Source organism: Falco cherrug, chromosome 4, assembly GCF_023634085.1.
Source record: "Falco cherrug isolate bFalChe1 chromosome 4, bFalChe1.pri, whole genome shotgun sequence".
NCBI classification, from domain to species: domain Eukaryota; kingdom Metazoa; phylum Chordata; class Aves; order Falconiformes; family Falconidae; genus Falco; species Falco cherrug.
The window spans coordinates 35,461,650-35,480,927 of NC_073700.1; the positions used below are offsets into that span (position 1 = coordinate 35,461,650).

General features: G+C 39.7%; 1 protein-coding gene across 4 annotated transcripts in view; it reads left to right on the forward strand.

Moving 5' to 3' along the window:
* MYH11 (myosin heavy chain 11) overlaps positions 1-19,278 on the forward strand; it is a 61,705-nt gene that overhangs the window by 28,750 nt on the left and 13,677 nt on the right. For 3 of the 4 annotated variants that reach the window (XM_027810143.2, XM_005442478.4, XM_027810145.2), the window contains exons 6-26: positions 946-966; positions 3,368-3,460; positions 4,388-4,451; positions 6,527-6,625; positions 7,649-7,792; positions 10,450-10,545; positions 10,930-11,048; positions 11,218-11,370; positions 11,810-11,983; positions 12,184-12,357; positions 12,834-12,948; positions 13,869-14,062; positions 14,232-14,353; positions 14,469-14,538; positions 14,683-14,843; positions 15,683-15,791; positions 16,727-16,858; positions 17,150-17,356; positions 17,736-17,873; positions 18,531-18,654; positions 19,083-19,254. In XM_027810143.2, the coding sequence (XP_027665944.2) occupies positions 946-966; positions 3,368-3,460; positions 4,388-4,451; positions 6,527-6,625; positions 7,649-7,792; positions 10,450-10,545; positions 10,930-11,048; positions 11,218-11,370; positions 11,810-11,983; positions 12,184-12,357; positions 12,834-12,948; positions 13,869-14,062; positions 14,232-14,353; positions 14,469-14,538; positions 14,683-14,843; positions 15,683-15,791; positions 16,727-16,858; positions 17,150-17,356; positions 17,736-17,873; positions 18,531-18,654; positions 19,083-19,254 (2,681 nt within the window). The remainder of the gene's footprint in view (positions 1-945; positions 967-3,367; positions 3,461-4,387; positions 4,452-6,526; positions 6,626-7,648; positions 7,793-10,449; positions 10,546-10,929; positions 11,049-11,217; positions 11,371-11,809; positions 11,984-12,183; positions 12,358-12,833; positions 12,949-13,868; positions 14,063-14,231; positions 14,354-14,468; positions 14,539-14,682; positions 14,844-15,682; positions 15,792-16,726; positions 16,859-17,149; positions 17,357-17,735; positions 17,874-18,530; positions 18,655-19,082; positions 19,255-19,278) is intronic. The other variant, XM_027810144.2, reaches the window with a different exon arrangement.

Consider the following 19,278-nt stretch of genomic DNA (forward strand, 5'->3'; position numbering starts at 1 on the left):
CATTTCAGCGCATCCCAAATGCAAGACTGGGCCCAAAATAAGTAATTAGTAGTGCAGTGGGAAATAAAAATCTTATGACCACACCTATGCTGGGTCTTGCAGCTGCCCTTGCCTACCCTGTATGCTGATGGATAGAGGACTCCAGAGCACACGCTGTGCAGCCTGGCCTCTTCCACCATAAATAATTGTTGTTTATGTACAGCAGATTCTGCTTTGGGGCAGGGAAGGGAGTAGATGTCCCTTAGGGTAGTATTTTTCTAGAAATCTGTGATTAAATGTAGTGGAAATGGTCCAAGACTAAAGGCATCATTTTCCTTTGTTGAATGTTTATCCAAAAAACTTATTTCTTCCTACTGGGTCCCTGCTCAGTGGCTAGGGGAAATGAACTTGTGGTTTCAAGGCCATCCCGAACAGGCATGTAACTGCAGTCGCTGCTGACTCCTCTGGGAAACTGCATGAGGCTCAGGATCAAATTGGCCCCAAGACAGACCTGAAGGCAAATTCCACCAGATAGGAGCTGAGAGAAAGTCTAAGTTGTACTATAACGTGCTGACAAATAGTAATCCGGTGACTGAGACTACTGACGCTACAATCGCAGTCATTAAAAAATAATGAATAGCAAAATGCCTCAGTTGCACAGGAGTAGAACTGTGGATTTACCATAAAAATATCTGTCCTTGCCTGGTCCTGGGAGACTAACCTGGGACTGGATCCAAATCCCATCCTTTTGCTTCAGGGTTTGTTTTTTTTCTTCAGTTAAGATGCTCTATATATGTTAAAGCTATTTGTACTCTTGGTATGTCTGCAATAGATCGTTTGTATTTGTATCCCTGGTTTATTTGCATGGAAACTGTGTGTTGGTTATTTTAATACAGGAAAAACAGTAAAAATGTCTGTAATGGAAATGATACTGACACTTGTTTTATACCATGTTATTCAATACAGCAAGGTCCATCTTTTTCTTACGTGAGTAACTTAGACTGTTTGATGTGTGTTTAAGGCACTGAGTGTAGATCTGCATGCTATTGTTGCACCTCGAAAATTTAAGAGAGATTTTGTTGAAATATGTTGTATGATATGATAAAAAGCAACAATAGCGCCAAATGCTCTCACAAATCAACCCTAACTGTGTCAGGCTCCATGGTAAAGAATGAGGTCTGACACAGGCAGGGCCATCTTTCAAATATCACTCTCTTCTCTATGTGTGTGTTCAAGTTGCCATAGTTTGAATGAAATTTCCCACGATCCTGAAAGAGCCACTCAGCCTGAAATTGAGCAATGTGATTTCTGAATGAAAATACCCAAACGCTTCCCGTGCTTCAGGTTGAACTTTTTAGGACTGTTGTGAAATAATTTCTAAACCTCACAGTGTTTGATCGATTCCTTTAGCTGCATGCTTTTCATTTGATACTGCTTTCAATTTTACATTTTCATGTAAATGTTGCGAATTGTTCACGTCCACAAAAGTTAGCATGTTCTTAGCTTGCTGCTATGATGTGTAACAGAGCCATTTCCACCGCAGCGTGTGTCTGCAGGTGTGTTACAGCAGTTTCTTACAGGACCTCATGACCCCCCTGTACTGTGGCACCAGCACACCAATGCTTTGGGAATAGAGGAGGTTTGCTGGCATATTCTTTCTGTTTCTGTACCAGGCAAATGGGATTATTTTTCTTAATGGGGTCTTTTTTTTTCCCCCATTCTGACTGCTGCCTCTCAGACTTTGGCTATGACAAAGTGTGTTGCCCCTTAGTTAATTTAGTACTCCATTTGACAAGCTCTCTGCAAAAAAACTCATTCGTTGTTGGCATAGGCAGCTGCGGGGCTCAGTGGACTTAGAGATGCATACAGTGCAGCTAATTTGGAGGCACAGTTTTCTATCCCAAGTTTATGGCATAGCTCAGTTCTCACTAGAAGCAGGTGGTATCTGCTTCAGTATAGCAGACAAGGCTCTATCTCAGACGTCACCATCCGATTTCAGCAACGCCCTACACTTAGAGTGGAGTTTTGAAGTCTACAGAGTGTAATTGGGAAGAGTTGCTCAGTACAGAGAAACTTAAGGTACTTTTAGGAATTCATCACTTATTCCAGGACTCCTGTATTAGCCTGTTTGGAAATCTCCTTTCCCTGTTCCTCCAACTCTTAGGTAGTAAGTTTTGGGAGATTTTTGGTGGGGTTTTTATTTTCTTTTTTTCGAAGCGCAGTCTTGATACATGCCTTACCTCTCAAAAGATCTGTGCTGTCAGGAAAGTATTCGTTCTCCTGTCTCGTGACCATGCAGATTATTTTAGCCATTTGTTAACAAACTGTTCCTTTTTAACGATATTTTTGAGGCAGGTCTCATCATTGCCACAGAAGTTACAAAACATTCAGGAACAGCATTTTAAAAAAAGGTTATCAGTTTTACACACTAATTGGGAAGTACTTTCATTTTCCAAATTATTTTCCCTAGATTCAACCTAAATATTGCCTTATTTTCTAATTAAAATGATTCAAATGATATCACGTTCTCTACCAAGGACTTTTTCCATTTCAGGGTGAGTTATTTGAAATAATGCATGTTACTGCAGAGCTGTACTCAAACAACAGGATGACAAGAAGCAAATGTGAAACTGAGTGACTTCATAGGACAGAGCTGAATGAAAAGTTCAGAAAAGCTGTATTCATAAGCAAAGGATTTTCAACTTCATTCTTTTGTTTAGAAATAGAAGTATTAAATGCATGCTTATTTCATTGCATGATTTGTTTCATTAGCATTACCAATCACAATTAACAATATAATACAAAGTTTGTGTGTTTGCATGAGAATCCATTATCCTAGTTTGAAACAAATCAATGCATTTCTGTATTTAACCTTTAGCCTTGCATGGATCATTATTAATAGACTTGATGAAATCTGCTTTGTAGCTTTGTGCTGCATTACATTAAAATGATTCTTGGCAAGTTATTCTAATTACGTCGTCATTTGCTAGCAAAGGATCTCAATAAACTAACTTGAAAAAGACAAGCTAGAGGTTTTTTTAAGAATATCCTTTCCAAAAATGATATTAAACTGAGAAAAAAATTATTTGACATTGACCCTTTTTTTAAAAGAAAGGCCAGTTATGATGCTGGACAGATTAATAGACTTTGATCTGTCACAGGCAACAGGGCTGGAAAAGGGTCATGTATACAGCACAGCAGTCAATGCACAAATATATAAACACAGATTAACAGAGAATTAAAACAAATCCACATGACATGCAGTATTCAGAAAAAAAAAAAAGTTAGACGCTTAAATTATCTTTCACATTTTTCTCCAGTGTACATGTGTTGGCTTTAATTAAGTAATTATGAAGTTTAGGGTTAACTGCTTCTGAATTAATTTTAGGGTGAGCTGGAAAAACAGCTTCTACAGGCAAACCCTATTCTTGAAGCTTTTGGAAATGCCAAAACTGTGAAGAATGACAACTCCTCCAGATTTGTAAGTAGGAGAAATCCAGTTTGGTCTGTGTGGGGGGGGAGGTATAACATCTTTTAAAACACAATGTACAGACAGTGGCCCTCATGAGTGCTTCACTTTAAAGAGTATCATAAAACTAATCCCTTAAAAACATTTCAGAACTCCTCTCTGAAATAGGAATTTTGCCTTATAGAAGATTAAAGATCAAGCTCCAACTTGACAGTACCATTGTCATCTCACAATTTAGCAGTCTATGTGTGACCTTCCAGAGTCAATTCCTGGTCCAGGATATAGCCACCTTCAGAATATTTGCAAACAAAATCTGTACTTTCTTGTTCCTTGCACCACTGTTGAGCATATATCTCATAAGGTGGGATTGTCACTTAGCATAAGTGGTTAATGTATTAAATTAAAAACTTACAGGAGAAAAAGATAAAACAGTTATACAGATTCAAGTTAGAATGATGTGAGCTGAGGGCTGTCACTATTTGATGATGCTTTTTTCTAGGGGTGCTGGCAGATGCTTGTCTTCCCTGCAGACCCTCCCCTCCCACCTCTGTTCTCTCCCTGCAAAATTCAGAGATCTATGCAGACGAACCTTAGCAGTGGGAATTATGCAGATCCAACACTATTCCCTTATTGACCTTATGGAAATCAAAGTAAAAAATAGATGTTGTCATATCCCCAGCTTCCAAAGCCTGGTCCAGTAGGGAGGATTCCTTTACCTCTAAGTGCCTGAACAAATGTGGGAGCAAATCTCTGCACAGGGAATATCAGAGAAGTTCACTTCCCTGCAGGCTTTTCCATGGGTTGTCCCGGCAGGAGGGCATCAAGCATGTTATTCTTAAGAGGATGCACACGTCTTATTAAACAGGCTAAATACTAATCCTGGGAAATCTGGCCTAACCTGAAAGAACAGTTAAATCTAGATCTTCTTTTCATTTACAGGGCAAATTCATCCGCATCAACTTTGATGTGACAGGCTACATTGTCGGAGCAAACATAGAGACTTGTATCCTTTTCAGTGAGCTGCACTGGGAGCTGAGCAGGGGGAGCAGAAGGAAGTAGGATAAACAAGCTCCACTGCATGTCTAAGAAAGGCAAATATTGCTGAGGCTGGTATAAACAAAGATGGAGGGAAGTAGCTCCATTTATGCTGATATCAGCGTCTCAGTTCGTCTTACTCTCATGTTTACATTTTTGGGTCTGTTTTCTCAGCTATAGGAAAGTGTGCTATTCCCCAATATACAGCTGCAGAAAGTGGAGGCATCGTACCTAAGGCAACAGCAGGGCACTTGAAGGGAAAAGATTGTTCTGTGGTGGAGATTGCATGTGATCTTGAGAGCTATGTGGTCGTTTTGTTTTGTATCAATGTGATCCTGCATGGGTCACTCTGGTTCCCTGTGGGCTACATTTCCAGCTGCATAAAAAGTTTTCACATTTTACTGTTTCTTACTGGTGCTGTGACAGGCACTTTGAAAAAACACCGAATGCTCGGTATTATCACTAGTTTGCCCAGGAATCTGGAGAGTGCTTCCCAGTTTTCAAGTCCAGCTTTGGCACTTTGTCCTGGTCCTGGCTGCGTGCTGGGATGAAGACCAGATGCTCAGTATGATCTCACCCTCAGCCCTGTGCACCCGGGCTTCTGTAAGGGAAGGGTTCTGAGCCTTGCAGACTGAATGATCAAGCCTGATCAAGCTGTACGTGCCCTGCTGTTTAGGTATAGCAAAGGCCATATATGTTGTACTGGGACAGAGGCGTTCCAAGATAAAGCACTGAGAGTAACCCGTTAAGGTAGATGTCTATGCAGTATCTAGTATGGCAGCTTTCTAGTTAATGTCTGGAGGATCAAAGCATCATTTTAATAAAAGTAATATACCTTCCCCTTCCACCCCTCTGAAGACTTCGTATTAATAAGAACAGAAGACACAGGAAAAGCCAAAGAACGTGGTGCAGTCGGAAGAGCTGTCTCAGAGCCCTTACAGATCCTTTCCCTTTGTCATACCCAGGGACAATTTATCCTGAACCTGACTTGATGTCTGCACATTTTGTTAAACTGCCATGGTCAGAAATAACACGTTATGGAAACTGTCAGTCAACTGAAGGGAAGCAAATATTTTGCCAGTGCTGATGCCCCAGATAGCATCAAGTGCTAGAAACGTCCAAAGGACTTGACTGCTCTGGACATTAAATACTGTCCTGCTGTCTCAAATGGCACACCCAGAGCAGTGAGCTCTGTATCAATAACCTCAACGTAATTTTTCAAGAAAAATACAGCCATTTCAGATAAATTCATCTTAGCCTGGCTTTGCTTGCCAAGTACTGTTGCCTCTTCCCTTGGTTATGTTTAAGAGGTAGCGTGTTTTAATGAACAAATTGGTATGTAGCTAGATTCCTCAGTGCTGCATGGCTCATCTTTGCATAGAAAAGGAGCTGTTTGCTCCAATACATAAGAAATAAAGATGCAGCTATAAAGAAGGACCTTAACTACAGGGTGTAGCATCAAACAGCAAACAGTTCATCTTTCTGCTCTTACTTTGACAAGCAATCTTTAGCAAAAATAAGGGTTTAATTTTTTTGGTCTTAACTACAGCTTTTCAAGAGTGAATCACTGACTGGTGTTGAAATACTTACACTATTGCCCACTTCATTTTTAGTAGTTTATAGTCACAAAACCAGACCATAAATAAAGTTGCTTTTATACTTACAATGCTGGCTTCAAGAGCTTTTTTTTCTAGCAGCCCCACCTTATGTTGAAAGAATCGTATTGGTACTTCATTTTAACAGTGGTGTGAATCATATTGTGACTACTATTCTTATATATCTGGTTTTAGAAGCATTTATGTCTATTGTGGTACTTATTACCACGATTACCAGCATTTAACATACAATAGGAGGTAGGAAAATGATCTAATCATTGCGGTGAGAGTTATAGCAATACCAGAACACAGAATTGGATGCATGTTCATGTTAGACAAGCTTGTGGCAAATATTTCAGCAATGCTATTGATGCTACTGAGGCTGATGGCACAATTAAGGAAGGACTGAAATATGTTACTGATTTTTTTTAACACACTTGACAAACAGATTTGCTTGAAAAATCCCGTGCTATTCGTCAGGCTAAAGATGAGCGAACATTTCATATCTTTTACTATTTGATTGCTGGAGCTTCCGAGCAAATGAGAAGTAAGTTACTTGCTAATAATTCTTAAATCTCATTGAAAAGTCTGAGCAATGGCTATTTATGGTAATTTATCTTAACTTCTTTAATTGTATTTTATTCAATCCTTTCTATAAACAAACAGCTTGTTAGCAATAGAAAATAACTCTCTCAAGTGAATTATAAGAAAGCTTCAATTCACATTAACCTGTTTAAGCCAGGTTGCCTGTAGTTTACAGGACGTTTCAACTCACAGGAAATGTAAACCCATTCAGATCCCATCTTGAATGATATTGAGAAGATGATTAGGGAAGAGCTATTAATTATTTTCTTACACAGGAGACTGGGGTTCCCCATAAAAATACTGGTTTGTGGTTTTAAAATAAATTAAGATAATGTTTTTCCGATAGCACATTATTACACTGTGAAAACCATAGCTTCGGAATGTTCAGAAGGTGAAAAGTGTAAGTGGATCCGAAAAGAAGGATAAGATATTATATGTATAGGAATATCACAGTTCCAGTGATTTTGGGAAAGATGTCATAATCACTGGTTGCCAAAGAACATACAAAGCAATGGATAACTGTATTTTCCCTATTTTTTACGCTCCTTACCTAAGAATTTTTTGTTTGTCACAGCATAGAGCTGAAGAGCCTTTCAGTCTGGCCCACTATGGTTGCTACCTGGTACCATTCTTATTACCTGATATAAATCCCCACAGGGAGAGGTGTAATTCTGAGTAGGTTACACATGGCATAAAATAAAAGACATTTGGGCAGAATGGCTCAGTTTGAGTCCATAGGGTGCAAAATTCCACTGTGGGGCAGAGATATCCCCAGTTACTAATGAAAACTGGAAACAATCAAGCTTGCTAAATGAAGAGTTATTCTGAAAATATTTGTGCACCACAAAACCCTAAACTCCTAAAAGCAGAGTCTTCCCATGGTGAAAACACTGGGGTTTTTTTCCTGTTGTTCACCAGGAAGACTTATGAACCAAGAACATTAAGTTGACACACTTAAGTAAAGCTTTTCTTCCTTGCTTTTTAGATGACCTCTTGCTGGAAGGCTTTGGCAATTATACCTTTCTATCCAATGGCCATGTGCCTATTCCTGCTCAACAAGACGATGAGATGTTCCAGGAGACCTTGGAAGCTATGACAATTATGGGCTTTACTGAGGAGGAACAGACAGGTGAGAATTGTTAGCAAGATTGTATTCCAGGTATACATCTGCAATAGAGAGATGCAAATGTACGGGGGTTAATTCTGTCCAGAATAATCGCTTTGCAAAACACGCACATGAAGTAAGATTCTACGTTCATAAGAAAACTAAGATTATTCAGATTTTACGTCTGTGTTTCTCTGGAGAAGTGTGATCTTGTATGAACTACCAACTGGAGGATTCCAAATGTACCTATGTTACTTAACCTGGTTGCCTCTTATATCCTCTGTGTAAAACTATTACCAACCGTTACCTAGCTACTGTTTCTAAGTGCACTGTGAATTAGTGCCCATAGACTTCCCTCCTCCTCAGGAGGTATTAGATTAATTAAACCATAGATGTCTCATGGAAAGTGAATTAAGGTTCTCTATTTATAAAGTAAAACTTCTCAGGCACAGGTTTGTTTCTGCTTCACGTTGGGAATCATATGGGAACTCAGTTCTGTGTGACCAGGAGAGACACAAGATCAAGGCAGGATCTAAACACAGGATGAAGGTCATGTCACACAAGCATCGTCAGAGCCAGTAATAACAAGCAACTGAACTGGTAGCGGTACAGTGCCTGAGGACAACATAAACCAGCAGCAGGGATCTGAGGGGAGGATAGCAGGGGCTGAGAATACACTGGCAGTGAAGACACTGAAACTGCTGTTGTAGATCCACAACACAAAACACTACCAGCCTCCTTGGAATCATTGCCACCCTTGTGTCAAACAGGGTGATGCTTCAGGAAGTCTTGTATTAGGGTGACAGTTCTTGCCTTGCAAAGAGATGTAATTACCATCTAACCATTTTAGGTTGCTGTTAGAAAAGTTCTAATTAAATAATTACTACAGTGGCCTACCTTCTCCCATTGCTCCAGTGGGTACCGGTGGGAGCAGCTGAAGCCAATAATGAAAACTCCTTGCAAACCACCTCAAAGGTTTAAACTGGCAGCACTTGCTGGAAGCGCAGTGAAGAAATATTGAAAAATCACCACCTATATTGGAAAAGAGAGTTCATATCATCAAAAAGAAATTATCTCTGTGATGAACAGAACAACTGGTAATGCACAGGGCAGGTCTACCCAGTAATTTAAACATGGAACAAAGAAAATAATTGTCACAATATTTTGCTGTCCATCTGAATAAAGAGCTGCAAGGCTTTTTCTTATAAGTCTTATAAATTCTGGAGGCCTGCTTGTAAGAGGAACGTGAGATGCACTCCTGACTCATTTGAATTCCACAGCATCAGTGGGGTTGTCAGCATGCAAAAGTACTATAGCACATAGGGTTTCGAAAGGTGGTTTGTGTGAAAGGGAAGATTTCTCACAAGAACTCCATATGTACCCAAAACAGACTACTGAATTCAAGTCAGCTCTAACAACAGTAACAACCATTTGAAGCCACTTTTTCAGAACTTTCCAACAACTAGCATGAAAAAGTTGCAAAATATTCTAATTTTGGAAGAAATTAAACAGGCTTAAATAGCTCATATTTGTATTCACTGACTCAGAAAAAAGACAAATAAAAACAAAGAGCGTGAAACAACTAAACTATCTTGAGAACATGGGCCTGCCAGAGACATCTCTGTGTAGCTTTTACCTCTCACTGTTCCTGGGAGCAAGCAGGGCTTCAGCTGATGCATGCCAGTGTGTATTGCCCATGGATGCACACTGCCATGCCCCGTGACACCTGGTGGCACAAACAGGGTCACCCCATCACTTGAGTCTTGGACCAGCTGTGGCAGCAAGGAACAGAGATCTGTCACATCCCGTCCCTGCAGCAGTGACTGACGGATGGTGAGAAAAAAATGCCTTGCCTTGCAGGACAGTATTGCAAATCCCAGCCTTGGTGCCTCGGTAAATTCAGATGATGTTACTGATGAAGACTGGTTCGTTGTCTTGCCAGGACATGCGTGTTGGTGTTGACAGAAGCATTCTCTATTACAACAGGAGTCATTCTGTTACTGTCTGAAGTCCTTTGATTTCATGTTCTAAAATATAAGCCCATTAGGACAGTATTCCAGTTTACCAAATAAACAAATAGAACCCCCTAGATTCATAAAATCTCAGTAGACTTTACTACCTGAAGTTAGCTGACATCACATTTATACATGTCAGTAATCAAACATCAACCAATTACTTTTCTGTACTTGGAAACTAATCCTTCAAAGATTTGTATACATTTGGTTTCAGTGGCACAACTAAATAGCCACATGTTCCTGCATAACTGGAGCTTCAGAAGTGCCACATTTTTGAAGCTGCTGGTAATTCATAGATTTTTAAAATTTATTTTGAAGACAGAACTATAGATTGTCAAGTGACTGAATAAGGAAGACGGTACAGGCCACTGTGAGTGGGAGATGAATTCCTGAGACCTGGGGAGCCAGCACAACTTAGCTTGGAGGTGCTGGTATTCCCAGACTGGCCTGTTCACTCCACCGTACAGATTGTTGAGATAGTTGCTCAGTCAGCTCTCAGACTGCTGCAGTTTATGGCACGGTCTTTTAAAACAAACCTAGCTCTTCCCATAGAGGTTCAGACTACCATAGGCAATAGAATGAATCTTTGTTTTCACAGACAATAGATGGCACATTTCAAAATGTGTCTGTTCTGGTTCTCATTTATATTATCTGTTTCTCTTGCAGCTATACTGAGAGTTGTTTCATCTGTCCTACAGTTGGGTAATATTGTCTTCAAGAAGGAGAGAAACACCGATCAAGCTTCTATGCCAGACAATACTGGTATGATTTACCACTTTAAAAAGATCAGTTAACATTAAAAAAATAATAAAATAGCAGCTGAGTGAGCACTCCTATCAGTATTTTTTATTTAATTGTTATTACATACATACTTCACAGGCTTTAAAAGAGATCCTATACTTAAAATCAGCTCAATTATCATTACCTTTTCTGGTAATCTTGAATCCATAAATTGATGAACCATGATTTTGCTGCTTGGATCATGAATAATACTTCTATAGCAAGTGGCATCTCTTGTACGTACAACAGAGGAGCTTTTAAGGAAGATAAATAACGTCACATACTTGCAGAGCTGCTTGTATTCACACTTACTGACCTGCTAAGAAAAAATTCAATCTGAAATAAAACAATACTCTTTTATCCTAGCTGCACAAAAAGTGTGTCACCTGATGGGGATTAACGTGACAGATTTCACAAGATCTATTCTAACTCCAAGGATCAAAGTAGGACGAGATGTTGTTCAGAAAGCTCAGACCAAAGAGCAGGTATACCTACTTGCAGTCTGCTCAGCTCTCCTGAAACTATTCTAATTTCTCCTTTTTTTCTTACATCTTGTCTGAAAGGAAGTATCAGTTTTCTGTCTCATCTCCACAGAAATTAGCAGCTAACTGGGTTTCTTCTTTCACTTGCAGTTTGCTCTTCTTTTTTTTTCAGGCGGACTTTGCCATAGAGGCTTTGGCCAAGGCACAATTTGAACGTCTTTTCCGTTGGATTCTAGCTCGTGTAAACAAAGCTCTCGATAAAACAAAAAGACAAGGCGCTTCCTTCTTGGGGATCCTTGACATTGCTGGATTTGAGATTTTTGAGGTATGCGCTGTGGGACACAAGCTGACTAAACTCCTTATTGTCACGCAGTGGTTTGGGTATAAGATAACAAAAATCTAAGTTCAGAGTCCCAAAACCAATTTGCTTCTTTCAAGCTGGTTAGCAGCCTGTGGCCAACATGACTTACAGGCCTGCTACACCTGGCTGCTTGTCTTTCCCTTGGGCACGAAGGGCTGGGGGCCAGCAGCATCCTCCTGCTGGGCTTCTGCAGCACTCAGCGCATAGAGCCAGGGTCTGCGTCTTATGAACGGGTCCCAGTACAAAGATTTACCACTTGAGAACTTACTGTAAATTTCCAAGACATTAGGAAAATATAGATCCTTGTACTTGAATTATTGTAGTATGTAGAAAAAAACAGCAGACAGCAAATTTATCTTGTCTCTTTCTAACATTAGGAATTCACTTTTTTCCCTCTTCACAGATCAATTCCTTTGAGCAGCTGTGCATCAATTACACTAATGAGAAACTTCAGCAGCTCTTCAACCACACAATGTTTATATTGGAGCAAGAAGAATACCAGCGAGAGGGCATCGAATGGAATTTCATTGATTTTGGCCTTGACCTGCAACCTTGCATTGAGCTGATTGAAAGACCAGTAAGATTGTATCTCTGTAGGTGGGATACTACACAGGTTGCATCAGGGTCAGTTATATGTCAGTGCAGTAAGAGAGCTGGTTAAGGTATTCCAGATCCTTTGCTGCCTGGGAGGATTTGTAACATAAGGGATAAAGAAGGTGCTACTCTTTCATTGCCTCTGCCAGTGATAATACTGATCTGATATTGCTCACATTACAGACCAACCCTCCAGGTGTCCTTGCTCTGCTGGATGAAGAGTGCTGGTTCCCCAAAGCTACTGACACATCCTTTGTGGAGAAACTATGTCAAGAGCAAGGCAACCATCCCAAATTCCAGAAGCCCAAGCAACTCAAGGATAAAACCGAGTTCTGTATAATGCACTACGCAGGAAAGGTACTGGACAGATCAAGCTATTGTCACTTAGAGAACTTTCATTCTTTGCTACCCAAAATGGTAAAAAAGAAACAGTCTAGTCTGTGGGGATAAAAGATGGCTTTAGTTATATAATGTATACATTAAGTGCTTTAATTACATAACATAAAGTAAGATTTACAAAACTTTCATGGTTGTGCTAAGCTTACATCAAAGCAAAAATAACCAGCACCAGGGTTACTGTGAAGCTGAGTAACTCGGACTCCTTTCCAGCAAGCAGATTTTTTAAAGCCACAGCAGACGCCCTGCCATGGGTACAACAGCAAAATGCTTTTCAGATGCTAGTACATATAAGAACAAATGCTCAGCTTTCAACCATAGAAAGCTTTTCACATTATTATTTGTATGATTTTGTGTTAATACAGTGCCTTGTGGTTTTGGACATTCCAGATCTCTTTATCAAGGACAGATTTTTGACATATCACTGTTTCCGGCAGGTTACCTACAATGCAACTGCCTGGCTAACAAAAAACATGGACCCACTAAATGACAATGTGACTTCTCTGCTTAACCAGTCTTCAGACAAATTTGTAGCAGATCTTTGGAAAGATGGTACGAATCGCAACTCTAAATCAGTAATGTGGTTTAAAGGGAGAAACTTCTACCAGAACTTTTTGACAGTTATTCCTTGCTGGCAGGACACAAGTATGGAAATAATAAACATAGAAGAGACTGAACTAAGAAGCAAGAATAAAGTGTTCTAAGGACACATTTATGAAAAACATCATGAGATAGCTTTAAGAACTATCAAAACATTTCCGTATTCATTCAGCAACAGAATAAAAATTATTCATTACACTGTTATAATGTTGCTGAATATATGTTATTGTAGATCTCATTTAACACAGGTTTTGTTGGGTTTTATAAATGACTTCCCTTACACACTCCTCTCCCAGCAGTCCTGCACTGTTCTGTCCAGTGATGTACAATTTCAACTAAACTCAATCAGAAGAATGTCTGTATGCATGTAAAACACTTGTTTAAAAAAATTTATATGGATCTGTAACACATATGCTACAGTGTATTTAATGTATGGACATAAATGTGCGTTCAAACACCAGCAAGGTGGCTCTGAGTTACCAAATACCTCAGAGAGACATTAGCTAAATTTTGAGAACCACTGGGCAACAGACGGGAGTCAAGAGTTGTTGTTCCTGGTTCTGACACCAACCTACCAACTGGTTATTTTGCAGAAGGAATGTTCTTTTTAGAGCAAAGATAAAATAAGTTCTGTATATTAAACTGCTCCATTCTGTCACTATTTAACAAAGATCCTCATTTTCATGCTTGACAAAAGTAGGCCGTTTACCTAGAAGGTTCTTCTAGTACTTTTGTTAGTACGCTTCTACTGCATCAAAAATATATCAGACCTCTTGGGGAAGTTGCAGTTTACCAATGCCAGCGACAGATGCAATGTGAGGAGAGGACAGTTCATATAAGCAGTTCCATTCATGCTTGCTTTTATATTTCAGTGGACCGTATAGTTGGGCTGGACCAGATGGCCAAGATGACCGAAAGCTCACTCCCTAGTGCTTCAAAAACCAAGAAAGGCATGTTCCGTACTGTTGGGCAACTCTATAAGGAGCAGCTGACCAAACTGATGACTACCTTAAGGAATACCAATCCCAACTTTGTCCGCTGCATCATTCCAAATCATGAAAAAAGGGTAAATTTCAAATGTTCGGTTTTCAGACTCCTGGTACATTATTCATGTTGAGCTGCTGCTCACTGTACCAGTACATCTCAGAGCTGAATGTCTTCAAACATAGATACACAGCTAGTAACATTTCTGCAATTTTCTACTGTGCTACGAGTACTTTCTGTTCCCCTTTCAGGCTGGCAAACTTGATGCCCATTTAGTGCTGGAGCAGTTGCGCTGCAATGGTGTCTTGGAAGGTATTCGTATTTGCCGGCAGGGATTCCCCAACAGGATTGTCTTCCAGGAGTTCCGTCAGAGGTAGGAATCCCTCACTTGGTCCTAACTCTGGGTTTAATAGTGGTATATTACATGTTTGTCTGTACAAAATAATCTGATATGTGTCAATCTCCCTAACATCAACATCTTTTGGCAGATATGAAATTCTTGCTGCAAATGCTATTCCTAAGGGATTCATGGATGGGAAGCAGGCTTGTATACTGATGGTAAGGAAAGCATTTTTGATCCTGTTGATAATCAGGTCTATACTTCTTATATAAAAGCTGTTGAGATTGAACAGAAATGAGAATTGAGTTTTAATACCCTAAACCTCAACACTGGAGTTAAAAAATATCCCTGTTTTCCTCCAGATCAAAGCACTAGAACTCGATCCCAACTTGTACAGGATTGGTCAGAGTAAAATCTTCTTCAGAACTGGCGTTCTGGCTCACCTGGAAGAAGAGAGAGACCTGAAGATTACAGATGTTATAATCGCCTTCCAGGCTCAGTGCCGAGGCTACCTAGCAAGAAAGTAAGACTATGTACTAACAAAAACAATGTCTTCCGCAGCAGAGTACCTACGGTGGCCTTTAGGTCTCTCTATAAAAAACTGAAGATGTTAAGACATTTTATTATGGTGTGTTACTTGTATTGCATTAGAACTCAACTTGTGTCCAATGAAGGCTTCACTTTCTGCCCAGAAGAATTTTATTAGTATAATTACAGGGAAGCAATTACATTGTGAGGCTCCTTACACCCTCTGTACAGTAAGCTCTGAGGCAATGACCCATCATTTAAATATGTGTCTGTACAAGCAGGAGGAGCATCCTAGCCTCTGAGTGGAGTTTTATATACTATTACAAGTAGTAGCACCACTGGCATTTGTAAAACAATTTCTTACACAGCTTGGGCATGAAGCACTGTTAATCTAGCATGATCTCAATTAATGTACATCACAAAACAATTAACAACAATGCCCTTTTCCTGCACGCTACCAAATTGCTATGCAAAGAAATCTAAATATAATAGATTGCAAGAATGATGATCAATGCAAGTTCTGAGTGCCCATTTACTCTGGAAAGATGTTCACATCCAGAACTAGATGTATACTTTGTGGTTTGTGCCTATCTATGGAGCGCAAACAGCCAAAACCCAGAAGACTAAATAGAATAGCAGAATGCTAAACAGAGTTATCACCTCTCCTCAAGAAAGCACAAGGACTCTTTTAAGTGACAAAAGAATTTGTGCCAGACTTCTCAAACCATGTGGCTAACCAGCAGACTCTGATGCTAGAACTTCTTTGCTTAATGTATCTTGCAAGCACCTTGTATTCTCAGACAGAATGAATTTGCTTTATGTTTTTAATCACAGAGCCTTTGCCAAGAGACAGCAACAGCTGACTGCAATGAAGGTTATCCAAAGAAACTGTGCTGCTTACCTGAAGCTGAGGAATTGGCAATGGTGGAGACTGTTCACTAAAGTGAGTGACTGCTATCAGTTATCTCTTCTCAGCTTTCCAAAAGGAATTAAATGCACAAGATAGCAAGGTATATCATGTCAGGCACACCCTTTCTTCCAAAGGCCATGGCAGCTGATGGCAAAAGCCTCAGTAGCCTCACAAAATTTTGGGTTAGAGATGCTCTGAATACCTATATAATGCCATTAATATTAAAATTAGTTCTAGTTTGAGTAGAAAAACTAGTTCAGCAGAGAATCAGAAAAGATTTTGTGTGTTTGGGGACTTAACTTCTAATTGCTAAATTTCACGGGGGTGGATGATGAGAAGACAGAATAAAAGATTTTGTGAACATGCACAGTTACGTATCTATGGGGGACTCAGCGGCTCAGGAGTTCCCTAACTGGGACACTAAGCATTGTCCTGCTCGACACTCAAGCAAATTAAGCCTATTTTGCTATTGAAGTGGCCTGGGTTTCTGGTTCTTGTTGGAGTTTTTTGGGGTTTTGTTTGTTTGGGTTTTTTTGAGACTGGTCTTCAGTTTGGATCCAGAAAACTGTTCCTACTTGCCTTGATAGCAACCTCCTTTACAGCCAGAAATAGGCAATAACACACACCTGCACGCACATGTTGCCTTTTATGCAGAAAATGTAGCTTTTGTACATTATCAGTAAATGAAAACAGGCTTGGAGCCATTCAAAAAGTGACACTATTGGAGGTAAAGGTGCTCAACAAGGCTCCAAGAATTAACACAGAGACAACAAAGAGCAACACTGCTGAGGCTTGCTGGTTTAAAGATGCCTATATCAAGCTTGGCTGGACAGTATTTGTTCACTACTTGAGCAACAACAGACAGTGCTACCTACCAGTAGTGCCAGTCAGGCTGGCACCTTTAAGTACCATGCTCAGTAACATAAATACTGACAGGAAACATTCTTAACAAAACTTTTCATTTTCAGGTGAAACCACTGCTGCAAGTCACCCGCCAAGAGGAAGAAATGCAAGCCAAGGATGAAGAACTACAAAAAACTAAGGAAAGACAACAAAAAGCAGAGAGTGAATTGAAGGAGCTGGAACTGAAACACTCACAGGTGATTTACAGCGCTCTGCTTCTGGGAAACGCTAGTTGTTCTTCCACCATTTCTAGAAGCTATTAAAATAAAGGTGTCCTTTTTCTTTGTGCTCACAGCGATGGTCCAGAACAAAAGGTCAGTGCAGACAAACTCCCAGTTCCTTCAGTAGAGATCTAACATCCCAAGAACCTACCACACAAGAACCTGTGGTAGAGCTGCCTGCCTGTAAATTAGGGCTATCCAGTAAATAGACACTGTGGGGTAATTCACAATTAAAGTCTTAACTTCCTATCCATTTTATTTGCATAGCTTTGTGAAGAGAAGAACCTCCTTCAGGAGCAGCTTCAAGCAGAAACTGAACTGTATGCTGAAGCTGAAGAGATGAGAGTCCGTTTAGCTGCTAAGAAGCAAGAGCTGGAAGAGATCCTGCATGAGATGGAAGCCAGAATTGAGGAAGAGGAAGAGCGCAGTCAGCAGTTGCAAGCAGAAAAGAAAAAGATGCAACAACAAATGCTGGTAAGGAGTTGTAAGTGACAACCAGACAATAACTTGTATCTCAGAGAGAAAAATGGAGACTGGCAAACATCAGATCCTATGAAAGCGCTTGTTATGCAGCCCCCTGTAGAGTATGTGCCTGTGCCACTGAAGTAAGAAAAATTAATTCATGCTCTTTCCTCCGGACCCCTTCTCTTCCCTGTCCCAATTTTAAATATTTTCTCTAAAAAATTTTCACAAATCATTCTAAATCACCAAGCATTACAGATTGTCTAGTTCTTAACAAAAAAGTCTACAACATATCCCACATACAGCGACAAACAAGAAGCATTTCCTATAACCTAAGCTGTATTTTATTTCCAGAATTCATATTTGGTTGGGTTTCTTTTTCCCATCAAAGGACCTTGAGGAACAGCTGGAAGAAGAAGAAGCTGCAAGACAGAAACTGCAACTTGAAAAAGTAACAGCAGATGGCAAGATAAAGAAAATGGAAGATGATATTCTTATAATGGAAGATCAGAATAACAAGCTAACCAAGGTAAGCACTGTGGGTCCGTTTTCTTACTTTGTGAAAATAGTGCAAGATGAGAGAAAACCTTCTCTTCCACTAGAACAACAGGAATGCTCTCCACTATATAGTCTCATGGGTGTACAGATTAACCAGACCAACAATCCAGCCTCTATCGAGAAAGTTTCTGGTCATTTTTCCATACTTGTTTAAACAATTCAAAATTGTGCAGAACTACTGGTTTTGAGGTCTGCTATGGTAATAATATCTCCATGCAAAACACCCACAGCAGTCAAGCATAATCAGTGGAAAACATGCTTCTTGGCCCCCAAGGAGACTAAGTAATTCTCTTTGTTTTCAACTAATTTCAACCAAACTTCATGATTAAAACTGGAAGTAAGTATGTATTCCAGTAATTTTTGAAAGGGAATGATTCTCTGAACTGGGCCAGGTACCTACCAGCCATTAGAGTGAATACAGGATTCTAACAGCAGCAGATTAGAGAATATGGAAGTCATAGACACCACTCCTCAGCTCCTCTGTAATTGAGAAATTGAAATGTATCACTACAATCTCAAGAAATACAGCATAAAAAGACAGGATCTTGGATATTTATACTTGGCAAAGAGCTGCTTCGTGATCACCAATGACAGACACTTTTAACAGAAGTATTTTATTTTTCTTAAGGAAAGAAAACTCCTTGAGGAAAGAATAAGCGATCTAACAACAAATCTTGCTGAAGAAGAAGAAAAAGCCAAAAATCTTACAAAGCTCAAAACCAAACATGAGTCTATGATTTCAGAACTTGAAGGTAACATGAATGGAAGCGTTCTGTTTGGGGTTTTTTTGCCTTGGCACACAACAAAAACAACCCCAATAAAACATAAACACAATCTGGAGAGAACTTATAAAAAATCTGTGGTGTGTTTTCCAAATTTCTGATGCTGAAGCCATTTTGTGCCTTTTTTTTTTTTTTTTTTTTTTTACATACAGAAGGGTAAAGGAGAGAAAATTGAGAAAAAAATAATGGTTCTTCTGGAGAAAAATAAATGAGTCTTTGGGGTGGCTAGAAAGAAGTGGTGACAGTAAGGTATTGCATATTGCTTCAGCAATGCAGTGACTTGTAGTTAAATGTACAGCCTCATTAGAGGCCAGAACATTTTTTTGCCCAAGTTCAAGATTGGATTAAGGACTCCTTGTACTAACACATTCCCATGATCAAAAACCTTACTTTTTCAGTGCGACTGAAGAAAGAAGAGAAGAGCAGACAAGAACTGGAGAAAGTTAAGAGGAAGCTGGAAGGGGAGTCAAGTGATCTACATGAGCAAATTGCAGAGCTCCAGGCACAAATTGCTGAGCTGAAGGCACAACTAGCCAAGAAGGAGGAAGAACTGCAGGCTGCTCTAGCCAGGTATTCACTCCCAAATCTCCATAC